Source organism: Crassostrea angulata, chromosome 10, assembly GCF_025612915.1.
Source record: "Crassostrea angulata isolate pt1a10 chromosome 10, ASM2561291v2, whole genome shotgun sequence".
Lineage (NCBI taxonomy): Eukaryota > Metazoa > Mollusca > Bivalvia > Ostreida > Ostreidae > Magallana > Magallana angulata.
Window position 1 is genome coordinate 48,030,744 of NC_069120.1, and position 16,518 is coordinate 48,047,261.

The window sequence follows — 16,518 nt, forward strand, 5'->3', positions numbered from 1 at the left end:
TCAAATAAGGATACATGTACAATGAATGCAATAACTGTTTTTCAGGTTAAACATTAACAACAAATCTTAGGTCTTAGATATATGAAATAAATATGAATTTAAAAATGTTAATAACTTCGTTTACATCAATTATCAAAAACATGAAATACCGACCACACGACGAAAACTATAATTTTGTAACATAAAAACATATCCACGCTATAATTCGCGTCAATTATGAATAACGCTTCAAAGTTCAAACATTTATTTTGTATATATTTATAACGGATTCCTTTTTGTTGTAAATTACAATGCTGAATTGGACAGGGTTTCAAAGATATAAACTACTACAAAGAATCATTTTCATGACAGGAGAGTAATACCTTCTACCAACCTATCAACATATCATGTGACATTGACAGCAACTTTTAGACAAGTATGGACAAATGGATGGATGACCAACACCTTTGTAATTGCTATATTTTGTCAAACGGAAAATGATACAATTTCTTTCGTAATAAATTTATTATAAATACAAATAGGAACAACACACGACAAAAACAAAGTATGTAAGCAATCAGAAACATATATTCTTCACTGTAACTACTGTCAGCGTTTATGTTTTCGCCAAACGACTATTATTAGTTCGTGCGGCTATTATTCTATTTAAATTGGACAATAGAGAGGGTATTGTGCATGACAAACGTATTACATAGATAACATATGACTATTTTTCACATAAACAAACGATAAACACATATCTTGACGAATGTTATTTGGCAAATATATACAACAATCTGACTTTCCGTGGTCATGCACCTTGAGGTTATAGTCTTCATAAAAGAAGAATCGAATATCTAATTGCAAATTATACAAATTTCCTATTTCTTAGAAATATTTATCTTTCAATTGTTTTTGAAAGTGTTTCTTGTATTCGATACGACTCGGTAATTTTCAGTCTTATTGTAATTTTTATTCTACAGCAATACAAGTCGTGTTTTTGTCGCGTGTTAAGCTTTACGTTGCAGTGTTTAAGGGGGATGTGCGGTCATCTTGTACATTTAAAGATAAGAATATAAACATTTCTTGAACTGGCTTGATTCTGTCCTAAATTGGCCAAATTTTTTGCCAAAAAATGTAAAAGCAATAAATATGAAGTCCTACATGTCATTTTGTTTTAAAAGTATGTATACAAGAACAGGACAATGCATTTTAAATCACTCAGAACAGCTGTCGAACTGCCCAGGTACATACTTATTACTATAAAACTCTTCTTTTGTGGCAGCCTATCGATTATACTGTTTTAAAACATGCACTTATTATTGATACTTTTGTTTTTATTAATGCCTTGCTTCAATCAAAGAATCTGAATTTATAAAATATACATCTCCCCATGTTAATCCAGTTTTTATTATATGTCAAAAAAATAAATAGATAAATAAAACTACATTTTTTTTTCATTTTAGCATACAGCTACTTCTAATTCTAGGCTTATCTTAGCAATCATAGCCAAAAAGACAAAAAGTAAGAAATATTTTAAGCGAGCGATTATCCTCGCATTTTACGTGCTTTTTTATTTCGCGCTTAAATTAATACAATCATATTGGAAATAATTCATTTGGTATGTTGTTATTTTAAAACGCCCACGCAAGAAAGCAGATCTTGTACTAAAAATAATTTATTCATTATTTACGAAGAATCATTTTATATGCTTACACAGAGAAGGCGAACATTTTAGAATATCATAACCTAGTATCATTTGTATTAGATTTCTCTGTTGACTCTCTTTTAGCTGAATTTTTGTTGTAGGAATCTTTACGGGATGTACAGTTACAATTTATGATATGTTTGTTTAAGACAAACGTTATAAATAAAGCAGTTCTTTGCAGACTGTTGATTATTGAGGAGATATACGAGAACGTTGTAAATGAGAGGAAACCGTCGATAATCTGAAGAGAACATGTTATCCCAGTTATTGTGAATAAGCGACAAAATATTACAAATTCATTTCTAACAGATGGTTTTCCGGAACTTTTGGAACACATTTTATGGAAATAATAGTACTAACAAAGAAACACAGACTACAGAGGCACATAATACCAACAGGTATAATGAACGACGCTAGTCGAGAATAAGTATTCTCGATAAAGCACACCGTATTTCCATACCCAATTTCACCATTGCCAGAAAGTCGCCATGATATTACAACGTTAAAAACGACTGCAACGAATGCAAAAATAGTGATGAACGCTATATATACTCTGAATATATTATTACAGCCATTGCTGGTATATATCCGCGAAAATTTAAAAATCATAAACATATGAAAGGAACTCACCGTCATTGATGAAAATGACATTAACCAAAAATAATGTAGAGCTATACCAATTCCAACACATGCCACTTTTTGTGATGAACCAAATTTACTCAACTTCAATAAAATTAATGTAAAAGCCAATGAAAGTATCAAGATCATGTTGACTTTCCCTTGCGTTGTTCTTATTCTTTTTTAATACATAAATTAGGAATGAAATGATTAAACAAAAAATGGAAATGACATTAAGAATTAACGTTATTTTCCAAAGGGAAACTTGGTCTTGTTGATAAGACGAAAGTGCGATTGTGTTTGTGCCAATGTTAAAGTCTTTAGCACAAATCCTTGCTGATCCATCAAGAAGAATATCAAACAAGTCATTATCATACATATTGTCCAGACCAAACAAAGCTAGTTTCCCTGACTGTTTATCTATATTGTATTCATCAAACTTTAATAAAACCTGAATGCAAGTCAAACGTTTGAATACTCGAACAGTTCTCTATATTTGTCTATTTTCTACTACCTTGTTATTAACGCGTTCTTGTAATGTACATCGGGAGAAATATTCGGCTTGATATATTTTATACGGGTTAAAATGAAAGCGTTCTAAACGCATAGAGAATGACACATGGAGATAATAAGTGTCTATTTTAGATATCACCAACTGTGTTGCAATAGCAATCAGCTGCTTTTCAAAATTGACTCTTTCTACAGCTTGTTCGATAAACATTCCTACGACAATGCTTCCTGAAAACTCTTGAGATAATAGAATGTCATTCTTTTTTAAGCATGGCTGGTTTATTTGTACTACCAAATATTCGATCGAGTTTGAACTTATTTGAAGCTTGAAAATTACTGCCTGTTTGAATTCTTTTGATATGATAAGCAGAAGATTGTGAACGGGTAACAGAGAAGAAACATTTCAGAAAATATATAAAAAAATATATAAGTTTTTAGTAATTGTGAAGAGTGCTTGACATGTTCTATTACGAAGATAATCACCATCATCAATAAAGTGTCGGATTTTATATATAAATACTATGGCAGCAAACTGAATATCAAATTGTATCAAATTGTCATATTTTCAGGACAATGGGTCCCTTCTTCACAAGAAAAAAAGTACCTTAAACAAAAACAAAAAAAATCAAAATCTAGAACTACAAATAACACTTCGAATGAAACCATAAAAGAAACAGCAACTGTATTTCATACAGTTTTAAAAGTGTTGCCGATAGTTTTGAGTATTCATTCGACTGTCAACTTCACGACTGATTGATTTAATTAAACTAATTAATGTTAATGTCCGAGTTAATAGTGGAAAACTTAAACTCCCGAGTTTGGTTTGAATCCAAAGTATTTTATTAATCTAAGTAATTGATTTAACAATGTTATAATGGAAAAGGCAAAGCATGAACGTTTTCTTTTTTCCAAAAATGATCTCACAATTTTGGGCATTGTCATGGAGAAGTCAAATATTGCGAATTCAAGACTTTGGACTCTTCCTTTTGTATTTTCCTTATTTTCTTCAGAACATAATATATCCGGTACTTGATCGTCCTTTTGGACTGGTAACTTGAACACAGGGCTATCACTGTGAAAGAAAATTGCGTATAATACTTTCGTTGTACTTTGGCATCGTTTTGCTATAACAGGGCCTTTTTAGTCAATCACATCTTGTTATCGATTTTCCTTTGAGGTTTAGAATAATATATCTATGTTTCATCGCCTGTAACAATTTCCGATAAACGTTGTCCATTGCCTTTTTTGAGATTTTAAGTAGTTTTTAACACATTTCAACCCGCAATTAATAGATAAAGTATCCCTCTTGCATTAACCTTTCCAAGGCCAAAGTGGTTTTTTTAATTGTAAATCGATGAAATGCCTACTAAATTTGCTATTTGTTTAATGGTTCTTCGACCATCATTAATAATGATATTTGTTATTTTTGCAAGTATTGCATACAAAGAAGCCGCACGAGGTTCTCCCGGACGTTGATTATCCTTAAAGTCTGTTTGGCCTTTTTTAAATATCCTGTCCCACCTGTAGAATTGTCTTAATGACATACACTTGTTTCTATACAATCACACAATTCTTCTAAAAAAAATCTGTCTGACATATGCTTTTATGTAGCCTCAAATATCAGCTTTATTGGATGATGACTTACCAGTCATATTTTCATAGAGTGTCTTGAGTAGGGGTCATACATTAGCTTCTCAAAAGAGTATTGATGTTGAAAAGTGGTCATAAATAAAATATGAACCAAATCATGCGCGACTAGAAATTCAAAGGTCGATTGAACCTTGTATTTTTTGCAATCTGATCAGTGACATTATTAATTGAACGCCCCTCGTATGCTATATTTGTATAAACAAAATAGGTTAATTCAAATGTGCGAGAATATATGGAATTTCTTCGGAATTTCTTTTTTCAAATATAGTTGATTTTACTTAATACCCCCATCTTGGGTTATAAAACGTTTTATTCTTCTGCGTAAACATTAATAAGTTTGGGTGTTCTAAGGGGTGTTTTATAAAATTCAAGCAAACCCACTATCACAATCAAAAATATATTTTCACATGTTTATAAATGCATATGTACCAGTAAGTACCAAGAACGACCTACCGTACATCCAACTATTATGCTTCATCTGTGATCACTTGTGTCTTAATGAAATTTAACATGAAAATAAATCATTACACATTAAAAAACAAAAAAGATGCCATCAATTCTCAAGTCACAGTGAATGTATCACACCGTTATTAGTTATTCTACATAATAATATGGTGTTGTACAGATAGCAAGCTTACGTTTGCCCAACGTTGGCTTATGGTTGTAAGGTTGGCTACATATTGCTGTTGGTAGAAAAAAAATTGGACCAACATATCTACACATATCTAATTACTGTAAACCAACTTTAAATCGCGACAACTTTACTTTGCGTTTTACTTAAGATAATTTGATTTACGGCGACTAACTTTTGCGACCAAACCTTATCTATTAATGTGTTTTAACAACAACCATACGATAAATGCACCATTGCTGCGACAATTCTTTGCGAAGACGAGGCTCTCGTGAACATCGCAAAAATGAGTCGCACGCGAATAAAGGTTGGTCAACAATTACAGTGTTATAAAACTGTTTTGAAATTATCGAAGATTTAAAAACAAAAAAAAAGTTTATTTTAGGAACGAAATATTTTGTTTGAAAAAAGGCCTACATCACTTGGACCACTATGAATTGATTGTTGGTTTTCAAACAAGCTAATTACATGCCAAGGGACAAATAGAATTTGAAAATAAGGAAAAAGAAATTTTGTATCATAAATAAGTAACATACCTTTCTCTTCTGATAAAAAAAAATTATCTTTGATTTATGATAAAAAAGTAAGCTTTTTATCTTAATGGATCAGTGCCAATCAAGATGATTATGTATTGTTTACTTAATTGAAAAATAAAATCTATGAAAACTCTTTATGAAAGTGACAAATTTAATAAGCTAAAAACCAATCATCGATCAATATGACACTGCAATTTTTACTTGTTGGGTTATAAAGTCAATCCTAAAGTACGGGAACACATAGGATTAATTTCCTTTAAATTGCATTGCCCTAATTTGATGGGTTTTTTAATTCTGAAATGCTAATATAGATTATTCCTTCGGCAAGTTAATAAACCATTTAGCTACTTGTCTGATATTGAAATATCTCACAAGAATAATTTACATGATTATAATATAAAATAATAATTTCTCAAAAGCATTTCCGTTATTAAGTTCACGGGGCATCTGTTTTTGCTCTCAAACACTGTGAATGATCAAGTAACATAGCTAATCCCGGGAAACAATAGAAGAAACTAAGTCAATGAATTGAGGTTCATAGTCATTGAGGATCGATTACCATTAAAATATTATTGTTTTATGCTATGTTAATGTTTCTTCACAAGAAACCCCAATAATTTAATATTAATAAATAATGATCATTGCATAAGAAAAAATCCAAAAAGAATATTTGGTTACGTAATTTAAGAAACATTTTTTTTTAAAAAAAGTGCCACCATACATCGTTTCAGATGTTTCCTATATAAATTCAAAAGCTACAATGGCACTTGGTTACATAATAAGCTGCGCACCTCTCGGATATTTCTCATTCAAATTTTGACATCAATAACAAATTAAGTATCTAATTTTGATTAAATTGCAGCAGCAGAAAAAATACATAAATATATATTTTAAAAAGCTTTGTCTTTTGATCAACTTTGAAAGGATATAAACTATGAAATGAGGCGATAACGAACAGTGTTAATCAAAAGTCCATAGTAGAAATGCAAAACAAAAGCAAAGCAAACACGGGCCTCTACCAGAATGAGGGGTATGATCAGGTGGCATAGAGTAGATATTCTCTGCTGATCGGTCACAAGTGTCGTATGCTCTTTGTTGTAATCGGGAAAACGGGAAAATCCGTACATAATTAGCGGAAGATTGTATTTGCTGACAAGGTCGCTGTATCGACCATAAATCTTACGAAATGATGTCTTCAATCGAGATTGTTGATAATCTTTTTATAACAACTTGTTTGTCAGTTAAGCTTTCTTCCTTTTAGAAATTGTTCTTTAACGTAGAGCATAACCTAGCTTATGTATCGAATCAACTGGGAGACAAAAACTCCAAATGCTGGTGGTGAAGGTTTATTGCTACATAATTAAGAAAGGTTGACGATAGAAAATTTGAAGTCATAACGTTTATTATAAAGTTTTCTTGGTATGTTACCATTAATGTCTTTTACTAGTACATATCAAAATAGGAAACAGATGTCCTATACTTTGTGGTATCTTTTATATCAAGTTCACTTGGATATATCGAGTCGACGTAAGAACGGAAGTAACAATTGTTAATTGATAATTCGTCGTCGATATACGTAAACGTCGAGTTGAAGGCCACAGTGAGTGATCTTTTTTTATCATGTATAAGTATTTATAATTATGTAACGCTTGACTAATCAACAAAATTGAAGGTTGAAACACGAATCCTTTGTCTAAATGATGAAGAAAGGAGTTGGGAAGATTTTAAACAAATAATTGAAATGCGTATATGCGTATTCATATAAAATGTACACCTTGTCTAAAATCAATTAAATGACAAGAAACAAATATTGACATTTTAGAAATCTTAAGCGAGGGATTTGCCAAGAACACTGGCCATACGATACTAATTTTACTTTCAAATTGTCATGTATCAGATTAAATGTATGATCAAGAGAACTTTTTAACTTTTGAATATGTTTGAAAGCAAAAATAACGACCAAAACCAAACTATCAACCCTAAAAAGAAACGAAAATTCAGTTTTGCAAATAAATATACCCTGTTATATAAAACCTAGGATTCAACACTGTGCAAATAAATGATACGGTATACTATTTTCTCTTTTTAAATTGATTTCTGTTTTATAGTTATTTTAATCCATACCTATTTTTCCCCGATTATGACAAAGATTATGAAACTTTGCATTGAAATAGAAACTAGTTTGTAAATGTCTGCTTAAAATATGGTTGTAAAAATACTTCCTTTCGAACAAAATCAACAATTTATATAATCTAAAGGTCCATTAAAAACGTGGAAAAGAGATTGATTTCCAAAGACAAAAAATTAATACATGTACCTGGCATATAGTTTAAAGCTACTACTGAGCTTTTTTAAAGAAATCTTAGCAAATTAAAACACCAAAGATAAAATAATGAATGTCTAAATCATATATAAGTAATAAAAAAATGAAAACAGAAACAACTGACATCAAACTGCAACATGCTACAGTAAAGTCTAGAAACCCTGATAAAAAAAACCCAGAAAACAATACAAAAAAATAATGTAAATGCTCAGATAACTTTTAATATGAAAACAATTAGTTGATCTTCAGTTTAAGGGAATTTTATAGTAAGCAAGTATATAATACATGAGATTTTAATCAACTTACAGTTTAATGTGTACAAATATACAATGCAATTATATAATAGTTGTCTCATGAATGATCCATGTATACAGCCACAGAATGTATCGTACAATTTCAACCTTTTTGTTGAATCAACAACAACAACAAGTATTCAGAAGAAAGATATCTAAATTATGTTTCAGCAATTGAGGAAAGAATAAAAAATTATTTAGATAATTCTTAATTGTATAAGTTAACAGTCATGGTAGAGATTACTTGAATTCCTTACATATATGTGATCCCTTTTTCTATCTATTTAAATTTTCACACCTGTATTCTTCAAGTACATGTAATGAATTCAAATATAAAAATTAAAGCAACTTTAAAACTGTTTTTTCAATAAAAACAAATAATCAGGCATTAAAATTTATCATAATAAAACAAATATAAGGAAAGAAAACTATAGTTTTGTATCATCTGTATTTGTTTCCACGGCCGTATCACTGTTTCCATTTCTTGATAACTTACAACTTTTCCACAGAATTCTTATAACTCGTTTGTTTAAGACAAAAGCTGCGAATATCGCTGTCCCTTGAAGACTGTTTATGACGGTCGTCACATACGAAAAGGTCGAAAAGGGAAGATAACCATCGATAATCTGAAGTACCCATGGTATACCAGTTATTGTGAATAAGCGACAGAAAATTCTAAATTCGCTTCTTATAGATTTGTTTTCTGGAACATTAGGGACTTTTCTGATAGATATAATGGTTATCACAAAAAATAATAAATTTAACAAGCACATTAAACCGACAGGTATTGTAAATGTTGCTAATCTCAAAAATTTATTATCTATGAAGCAAATTTTATTTCCATAACCAATATCCTCTTTGCCAGATAAGATCCAGGATATTACGATATTCAGAACTACCACAACACACGGGAAAATAGAGACAGAAACTATGTATATTTTCAGAAGACCGTTAGAGTGATTGGTGTTACATATCTGTGAAAACCGGAATATACGAAACATATGAAATGAGCTCGCCGTCATTGATGAAAACGACACTAACCAAAAATAATGTATAGCTATTCCAAATCCAATACATGCCCATTTTTCTGTTGATCCATATTTACTTAATTGAAAAACAACCAGTGTAAGAAACAGCGAGAATATCAGAATCATGTTCATTTTCCCTGGCATTGTTCTCAATTTTTTCTTCGACACATAAATAAGAAATGTTATCATCAAACATATGATAGAAATGCAATTCAGGATAATCGTTAATTTTGAAAGAAGGTTCTTTGAATCTTGGTTTCGTGCCACTGGCTTGGTTCCAACGTTGAAGTCGGCAGCACAAATCCTTGCTGACCCATCGGGAAGATGATCAAACAAGTCATAATCATAGAGTGTATTTATACCAGATATCTTAACTTTTCCCAATTGGTTATTAAAACTATATTCGTTCAACGCTAGTGGAACCTGAATGCATGTTAATAATTTTGATATTCTAGCGGTTCTATATTTATGTCTATTCAATACTTTTTTATATTTTACAATTTCTGGTAGACTACATGTTGAGAAATAGTTGGCGAGAAACATTTTATATGGATTTATATATGAGTGTTCTATCCGCATAAAGAAAAATAAACGAACATTGAGCGTTTTGTTACTTAATATTTCCATTTTGGTTGTTAAATCAATTAAGTGATTTTCAATATCAACTCTATATACAGCCTGATTAATAAATATACCCACCGCAATACTTCCCGAAAAGGAGTGTGACAATAAAGATTGATTCTTGTTAAGGCAAGGTTGGTCTATTTGAACAAACAAATATTCAATCGAATCTGATTCTATCTGGAGCTTAGACAGTATTGTTTGTTTGATTTCTGCCGATATGATGCTCAATAGATCCTTAACAGGTAACAAAGAAGACACGTTTCCTTGGAAGTTTGATGTCAGAAAATATCCCAAGTTTTGTGTAACTGTGAAGAGTGCTTGGCATGTTCCATTACTTAGATACTTCCCTGGATAACAGGTCAAGTTTCTGCACTGGTTCTATATACAGTATAAGAAAATAAAAGGTCAAACAAAATATATTTCAGAAAAATAAAAATTTATAACTTTGATTACAAGTATGGATTTAAATTTGATGAAACAAAAACTCACCCCCTTTAACATGTATGGTTCTGGTGATAAACATTTAGGTGGTGTGTTGTCTGACAAATCATTCTCATCTTCAGAGTACAAAAATAAATTCCGATAAATTGGGCTCCATTTGAGACGTTTGGGCAAAAATAAATCAGATAAATAATTCACCGGAGGTGGACAAGAAATTCCCCGACTCACTGTATTACATTTTCTACAAAATGAATTCTTGAATGGCGAATGAAAGTGTATTCGTGGAAAAAACCTGCAACCAATTTCAGTACGTTCGTTATAGTTAAAACCTTCTCCAGTGGCATTGCACTCACTAATTGTGATATTCTCAATCCCTTCCGGATTACACATTGCACAATACGAATTCTTAAAAGGATATTTACAGTCATCAAACTCTGGAGAATATAAGTTCAAAGCCCCCGACGAAACATTTTCGCAAGCGTATTGTACATCTTGATCCTTAACCGACCATTTACCAGTGGAGTTACAAATTCCATCATATCTTGTTTTCCCCATATTACAACGGGGAATGATTGGCTGATTATTTCCTTTCGAATTTGGCAAGTATGTCACATTACAGTTGGTTTCTCTGATCGTATTTATTAATTGCGTTAGAATTATAAAGTTTCTATGCTCAATGTATTTTTCACAGTACACCTCAATGTCCCAAGGTTTGCCTAACTCAAAGGTGGGTCGAAATGGTGATGTATTACATAGATAACAATAGATATTGAGGTATGATATGCCAGTATTTATGTCACGTACTGGGTAGAACGAAAATATGTCATTTCCCTGTGTTCCCTTTTGACATAATTTTTCCACATACATTGGATATTGAAATTGCATGTAGCAGCCATTCGTAACCACGTATTCGGCATTAGGTTGAGTCTTTTTAAATTCCTCTCCAGCTAGCTGCTTGGAATGAATACATTCTGTTGGATATTGCAATACAAAATCTTCACAACAATCCCTATGCTGAAAGCAAGAAGGTTCACATGTACATGGAAGTAAAAGACTTGAAAGACGTTTTGGAATGCTATGATTTTTACATACTCCTACAGATTCCTTTAGTGAAAATGATTTGTAAATTAATTCAGTTACATTAAGTATCACACTGGGTGTTTTTTGTTTCATCTGTAACTCGGATTTTGGAAAAGTGTCCTTGATAAGATTGAGGTAATCCTCGGAAAATGTTTTAGTTTGTATATAAAAATAGTATTTGATTTTATTCAAAGTATAAAGAACGTCTGTGCTTACATCAGCAGATGCATCTACAAAGCTGTTTGGCATATTTTCAGGAGCATTGCAAAGTCGACAAAATATGTTTTTGAATGGCAAAGTGCCCTCATTCAATTCAAAACGGAAGCAGGCTTCCTTAATACTTTCATCAAAGAAATTCCAAAGTCCTGTAACATTACATTCTGTTATTACTTCTCCTTCGTAAAAAGATGGATTGCACAGTCTGCAAAACGGGTTCTTAAACAACCGATCTTTATTTACGTATAACGATGATTCGCATGCATACAAAACATCATTGTCTCTTGTTTTCCAGAACCCTGTCTTGTTACAACGATCAAAGTGATAGTTCTGTAGTTGGTAGCAGTTGTATGCAGGCTTGTCATCATGTGGTGCAAACTGTATGACACATCTATTAATTATTCCATTGTAGACCACTTCTTTGAAGGAAGATAAAAAATTTACATCTAAAAATACTCGACAAGAAATATCTAAGTTCCAGAACCGATGTGATATTTCACCATTGCACTTCGCACAGAATTTATTTGAGTAAGAAAGATTAGAAATGTCGCTAGTAACTGGTGGATATTTCATTTTATCGACACCGTTATACTCATTTTCGCAGTTCTTCGCAATGTCTTCCTCTGTTCCAAGAGGACACTTTTTAATCATAAGAAACGATGATCTCTGATCTCGACTTTCATCTCGCGTGGCGTTAACAGATGTCGCGTTATCACAGACTAGACCACTAAAGGCAAAGTATTTGTCAGGACAGCAATCTCCTCTCCCTAAACACAAATTGTCACAAAAGCAACCAGGACACAGTTTGTGATTCCTCGGAAAATTGACATCTAGATTTATAAAGTTGAACTTCGTAATGTTACAGAAAGACTCTGGTCCGCACAATGAGAAATGATGGATCATTAGATTAGTGAAATTAAAAGACGATGAATTTACACGCACTGTATTGATGAAAATAAAGATGCAAATCACGACGAGAGGGTTTTTCATGTTCGGCTATGGTTAGTCTGGAAAAAAGAACTCAAAACATAGTTTATGAATGATTCGAACACTGATGAAAATATACGGGCTATCCAACAGTTGACTCATATTCTTGCTAAATGAGAATCAAAACTTTACAGAAACTAACTTGATAATATAATAATATATTTGTTTATGAAGATATGAAAATATTTCTTTAAAAGATGGAAAAATATCACTTGCTGTAACAATTGATGCTGTCTCGCTAAGCAGGATTTCCCTTTTTTTTTTTTTTTAATTTCTTTCCAAAATGATTGTGATTTAGTTAGAGTGATATTGTAATTTGATATTTTTATAGCAAATGCATGTTTATTAACATACAAATTGCAGAAAAACTAATTATAAAGATAAATTAAAAAATAAATGCACACGTTGGTACACTCTTTTTGATACGCTCGCGAGTCGATATTTAACAGCGTAACTGCAAGTCAGTTATTTACTGTAAGTCATGAGTACGAAACCTATTGAAGGTTCAATTACATTTTATTTTATTTTTTGGTAAAATATTTAAATTTCACTTTAAGTTCAAATAGTGTTTAATTCAAAAATTTTAAAAATAATAATATTTTAAAGTAAAATGTACTTTCATCAATAGTGATATTTTTAAGGTGATAAGGTGTGCATTAAATTATAACTATAAAGTGATTACTTACTTTTATCCATCTGGTGACAGCATTTAGCTCTGAAGAAATAGCAAGCTTTGAGTGTCAAAAAACCCTATGATTAATTTGCAAAATTATGCAATGTTTACCTTTCGTCGGTCTAAGTGCATTTCGAATAAATAATAGATTAGCTCACTGTCTAATTTGATGTTCTATCTTCCGTGTAACTGTAATGATCTTTCAGTAGCCCTTAGGGAGATTAAAAGGGCTATAGTATTAACATATAATGTACTTTAACTTCCTAAAAAAATTAATCATGTTGCTAATGTTCCTGAAAAAGGATAAAAGATAATTATAAGGTATCTTTATCCTACCGACAGTTTGTTTTCTACCGGCCAATGAGTTCATGAGAAGGTCATGAAAGAATTGATGCTCAAATTGATTAAAATATACCCCCTTCCCCTTTACCTCAGAACCCCAAACAATGAATATTATGTCCTTAATATGATCTATAAGACTTAGGTATTCGTCGCCTTTATTTTATAATTGATACGAAACTGTGTAGAATTTCTTTACACGAGGATTCCGCACTATCCTTTTTTGTAGTATATTGTGTACATTTATCATCACAGATATGGATTGTTTGCAATTATTACTCACGTGACTCGGTCTCCTGTGATTATCAAGAGGACTTTGTGAAAGCAGCTGGAGATCGCAGTACTTCAATTATCTATCCAGCACTTGTTTTTTTTTAGAGTACCATTTGAACATGTGCAAATGAAAAAATCTTTTAGTATAAACCCAACACTAATGTAACAGATGATTTATTTTAAATTGTATCATCAGAGGCTTGAATTATTCCACAACCTTGTCACGTGATAATTTTGATAGCATTTAGAAAATTGTTTTAATCATTTTATTGCAACGCAATGAATTCATAAGGATAAGTCATTTGCTTGGATTTATTAATTCTTTACTGACAGATTATAGTCACCTCTTGCTATTAAACAAAATTATTTGCGATTGATAAAAATTTTCGCATTATACAAAACATTCTAAATTATCCTTATTTTTGAAAATTATTTTGCATTTAATGATGTCTTTCCGTATGTCTAAGAAACTGTATTCTGAATACAGTTTTACACAGCTTTGGTAAATCTTATAGTTTGTTACTTGTAACAAAAAGGGGAAAATTTCATCGACAACTGTTCGCCTTAAAATAAAACGAGAAAAGTAATATTATGCATTCATTGAATAAAAGCCATTACTACCAGTTTATACACTGTGTATAAATCATCTTTTTACAAATGATAGTTTCAGTGAATATAGATTTGAGAGAACAAAGTGCAAACAAATTGTTAGGTATTATTGCGACAAACACTTCAGTGCTTTGCCCTTTTAATTGTTTATGTGTCACAAAGTTCGGTGCGCAAATAAATTATCATTGCGATATACACGAACACGCCACCTCTTGTTTTTGTCACAGAGGGTTTATCAGTGACCACATGTGGAATTTACTGCCTGATAACATGACGTAGTAGCACATGTCTCTTGATTAGAATTGTATATAAAAGGGAATCCCTCTTAATACACAGAACTCAAATTGAAAAGAAAAAAAACACTGACAAACTGCAGAATCACAAGGAATCAGTAAGTGTCGTGTATTTATACCATATACATTGTAAGAATTAATCTGTCTTGTGGTCTTTTAACGTGAGCAGAATTGAAAATGGCATTCCACTTTTGAACTTTTTTACGTTGGCTAATAACTGAAGATATTCCTTAACCAAGTCAGCTACAAATTCATTTGGCAAGCAGTAAAACATGGTTCTTTTATGGTTTATGTTTTATGGTATATGCTTTAATTTGAAATTATCATGCACTGTCTGTAACAGCAAACAAGTGTTGGCGTTTTAACAATGTAATTGTTCATATTAAACAAAAATTCTATTTGTATAAAGAAAATATCAAAGCAGTCTTTGAAGAACTGTACTACTCATTACAGAAGTCCAATCTTCTCCAAATTCAACATGAAGGCTTGCATGCTTTGTTTCTTGGTCCTGACCGTGTCTCTGTGTACGACTGCCACCACCACTGCCACTACCACCACCACTACCACAGAAGCGCCGTGCCCAAGTCGCTGCTACACTGCCAGCTCTTCCTGTATGAACACCTGCTACAACACAATTTCGACCATCATCAACAACATCGGTAAACGTGATGTCATGGAAACAATGGCCCGCCAAAGAAGATTCAGTTGCTACGACACGTGTCGGTCAATGTATAACGCATGCTGTGGATCAAACTAAATAATGTTAAATTTAATCCAAAACAATGTATTTTCAACTTTATTTTACTTTTTTATTGATTAAAAAACACTTGAAACCAATTTGGATTTTCTCAATGTAAAATCATGTAGTTCCTACACAGCTTTACTCGCAAATGTTCCCAAGAGAAGTTTTTACAGTTCATCTTGGTTAAGAAAATGATCTATCATTAGCATTTATATAAGATTCACTATACATTAATTAAATGCAGTGAAGAGTATTCGAAATCAAAATAAAAAACCCAAAAGAAAAATACAAAAAAGAGCAGAGCAAACACAGACATCTACGAACTTTAAAGGTATGATCAGGTGCCTAGGAGGAGTAACATCCTCTTCTGACAGGTCCCGCCCAAATTTAATCAATTTAAATATTTAGACAAATTACACGTAAAGATTTTTCGCTACGAGACATTATGACATGTTTTATCATTATCACGTGATTTTTTAATAAAAAGATGGTTTTACATGCCTCAGAACTTCCCGTCACGCTAGAGGCGGATCGAGGGCGCTCGCCAATAGTCTCCTACACATGTAACACAAGTCTGCTGAATGACGCCTTAGGTATGCCTCCTCCAAAGGATTCCCGGTGTCAATGAAAATGCAGAAAATCGTGGTGCAAAACGGTGGTTTCTCAATTTGACGCAGTTTGAACGCCGCAAACACAATGAAATGGTGTTCACTTTGAGCGTGCATGAAGAACACACCGTATGCTCTAATATACACGCAAAAGAAACAAAATGATAACTCCTAGTAGCAATGGGTACTTTCTGTGGAATGAATCGATATGGTAAAGTACAATCAAACAAAGGAAATGAACGACATCGGTATCAACTAATTGACCTTTTCAACAGCTCATCTACCATTGATCAAAATGATAAATCGCCTTAAAGAATATATAAATCCCGTGTTGCAATATATTTATAACAGTATTCA

General features: G+C 31.9%; 1 protein-coding gene, 1 long non-coding RNA gene and 1 pseudogene across 2 annotated transcripts; 1 reads left to right on the forward strand and 2 right to left on the reverse strand.

Annotated features, from left to right (window-relative positions):
* Positions 1-1,721: 1,721 nt before the first annotated feature.
* On the reverse strand, positions 1,722-3,126 carry LOC128166358 (adhesion G protein-coupled receptor E2-like; annotated as a pseudogene).
* A 5,088-nt stretch (positions 3,127-8,214) lies between these two features.
* On the reverse strand, positions 8,215-10,896 carry LOC128166019 (adhesion G-protein coupled receptor G4-like). Its single transcript, XM_052830935.1, has 3 exons — positions 10,857-10,896; positions 10,390-10,457; positions 8,215-10,278 (listed from the first exon to the last, which is right to left on the reverse strand). Exons 1-3 carry the CDS (start codon positions 10,894-10,896, stop codon positions 8,677-8,679), a joined length of 1,710 nt encoding a protein of 569 aa, XP_052686895.1. The 3' UTR covers positions 8,215-8,676.
* Positions 10,897-14,223: 3,327 nt separating this feature from the next.
* Positions 14,224-15,648, forward strand: LOC128166365 (uncharacterized). Its single transcript, XR_008241150.1, has 2 exons — positions 14,224-14,909; positions 15,265-15,648. It is a non-coding gene; the product is annotated as an uncharacterized LOC128166365 (long non-coding RNA).
* Positions 15,649-16,518: the final 870 nt, after the last annotated feature.

Coding starts and splice junctions, on each gene's coding strand:
- LOC128166019 (XM_052830935.1), bottom strand. CDS start 10,896: ATGGGGAAAACAAGATATGATGGAATTTGTAACTCCACTG. Junction 10,458..10,856: donor TGGAATTTGTAACTCCACTG/GTAAATGGTCGG, acceptor TGTACTCTGAAG/ATGAGAATGATTTGTCAGAC. Junction 10,279..10,389: donor AACCATACATGTTAAAGGGG/GTGAGTTTTTGT, acceptor TACTGTATATAG/AACCAGTGCAGAAACTTGAC.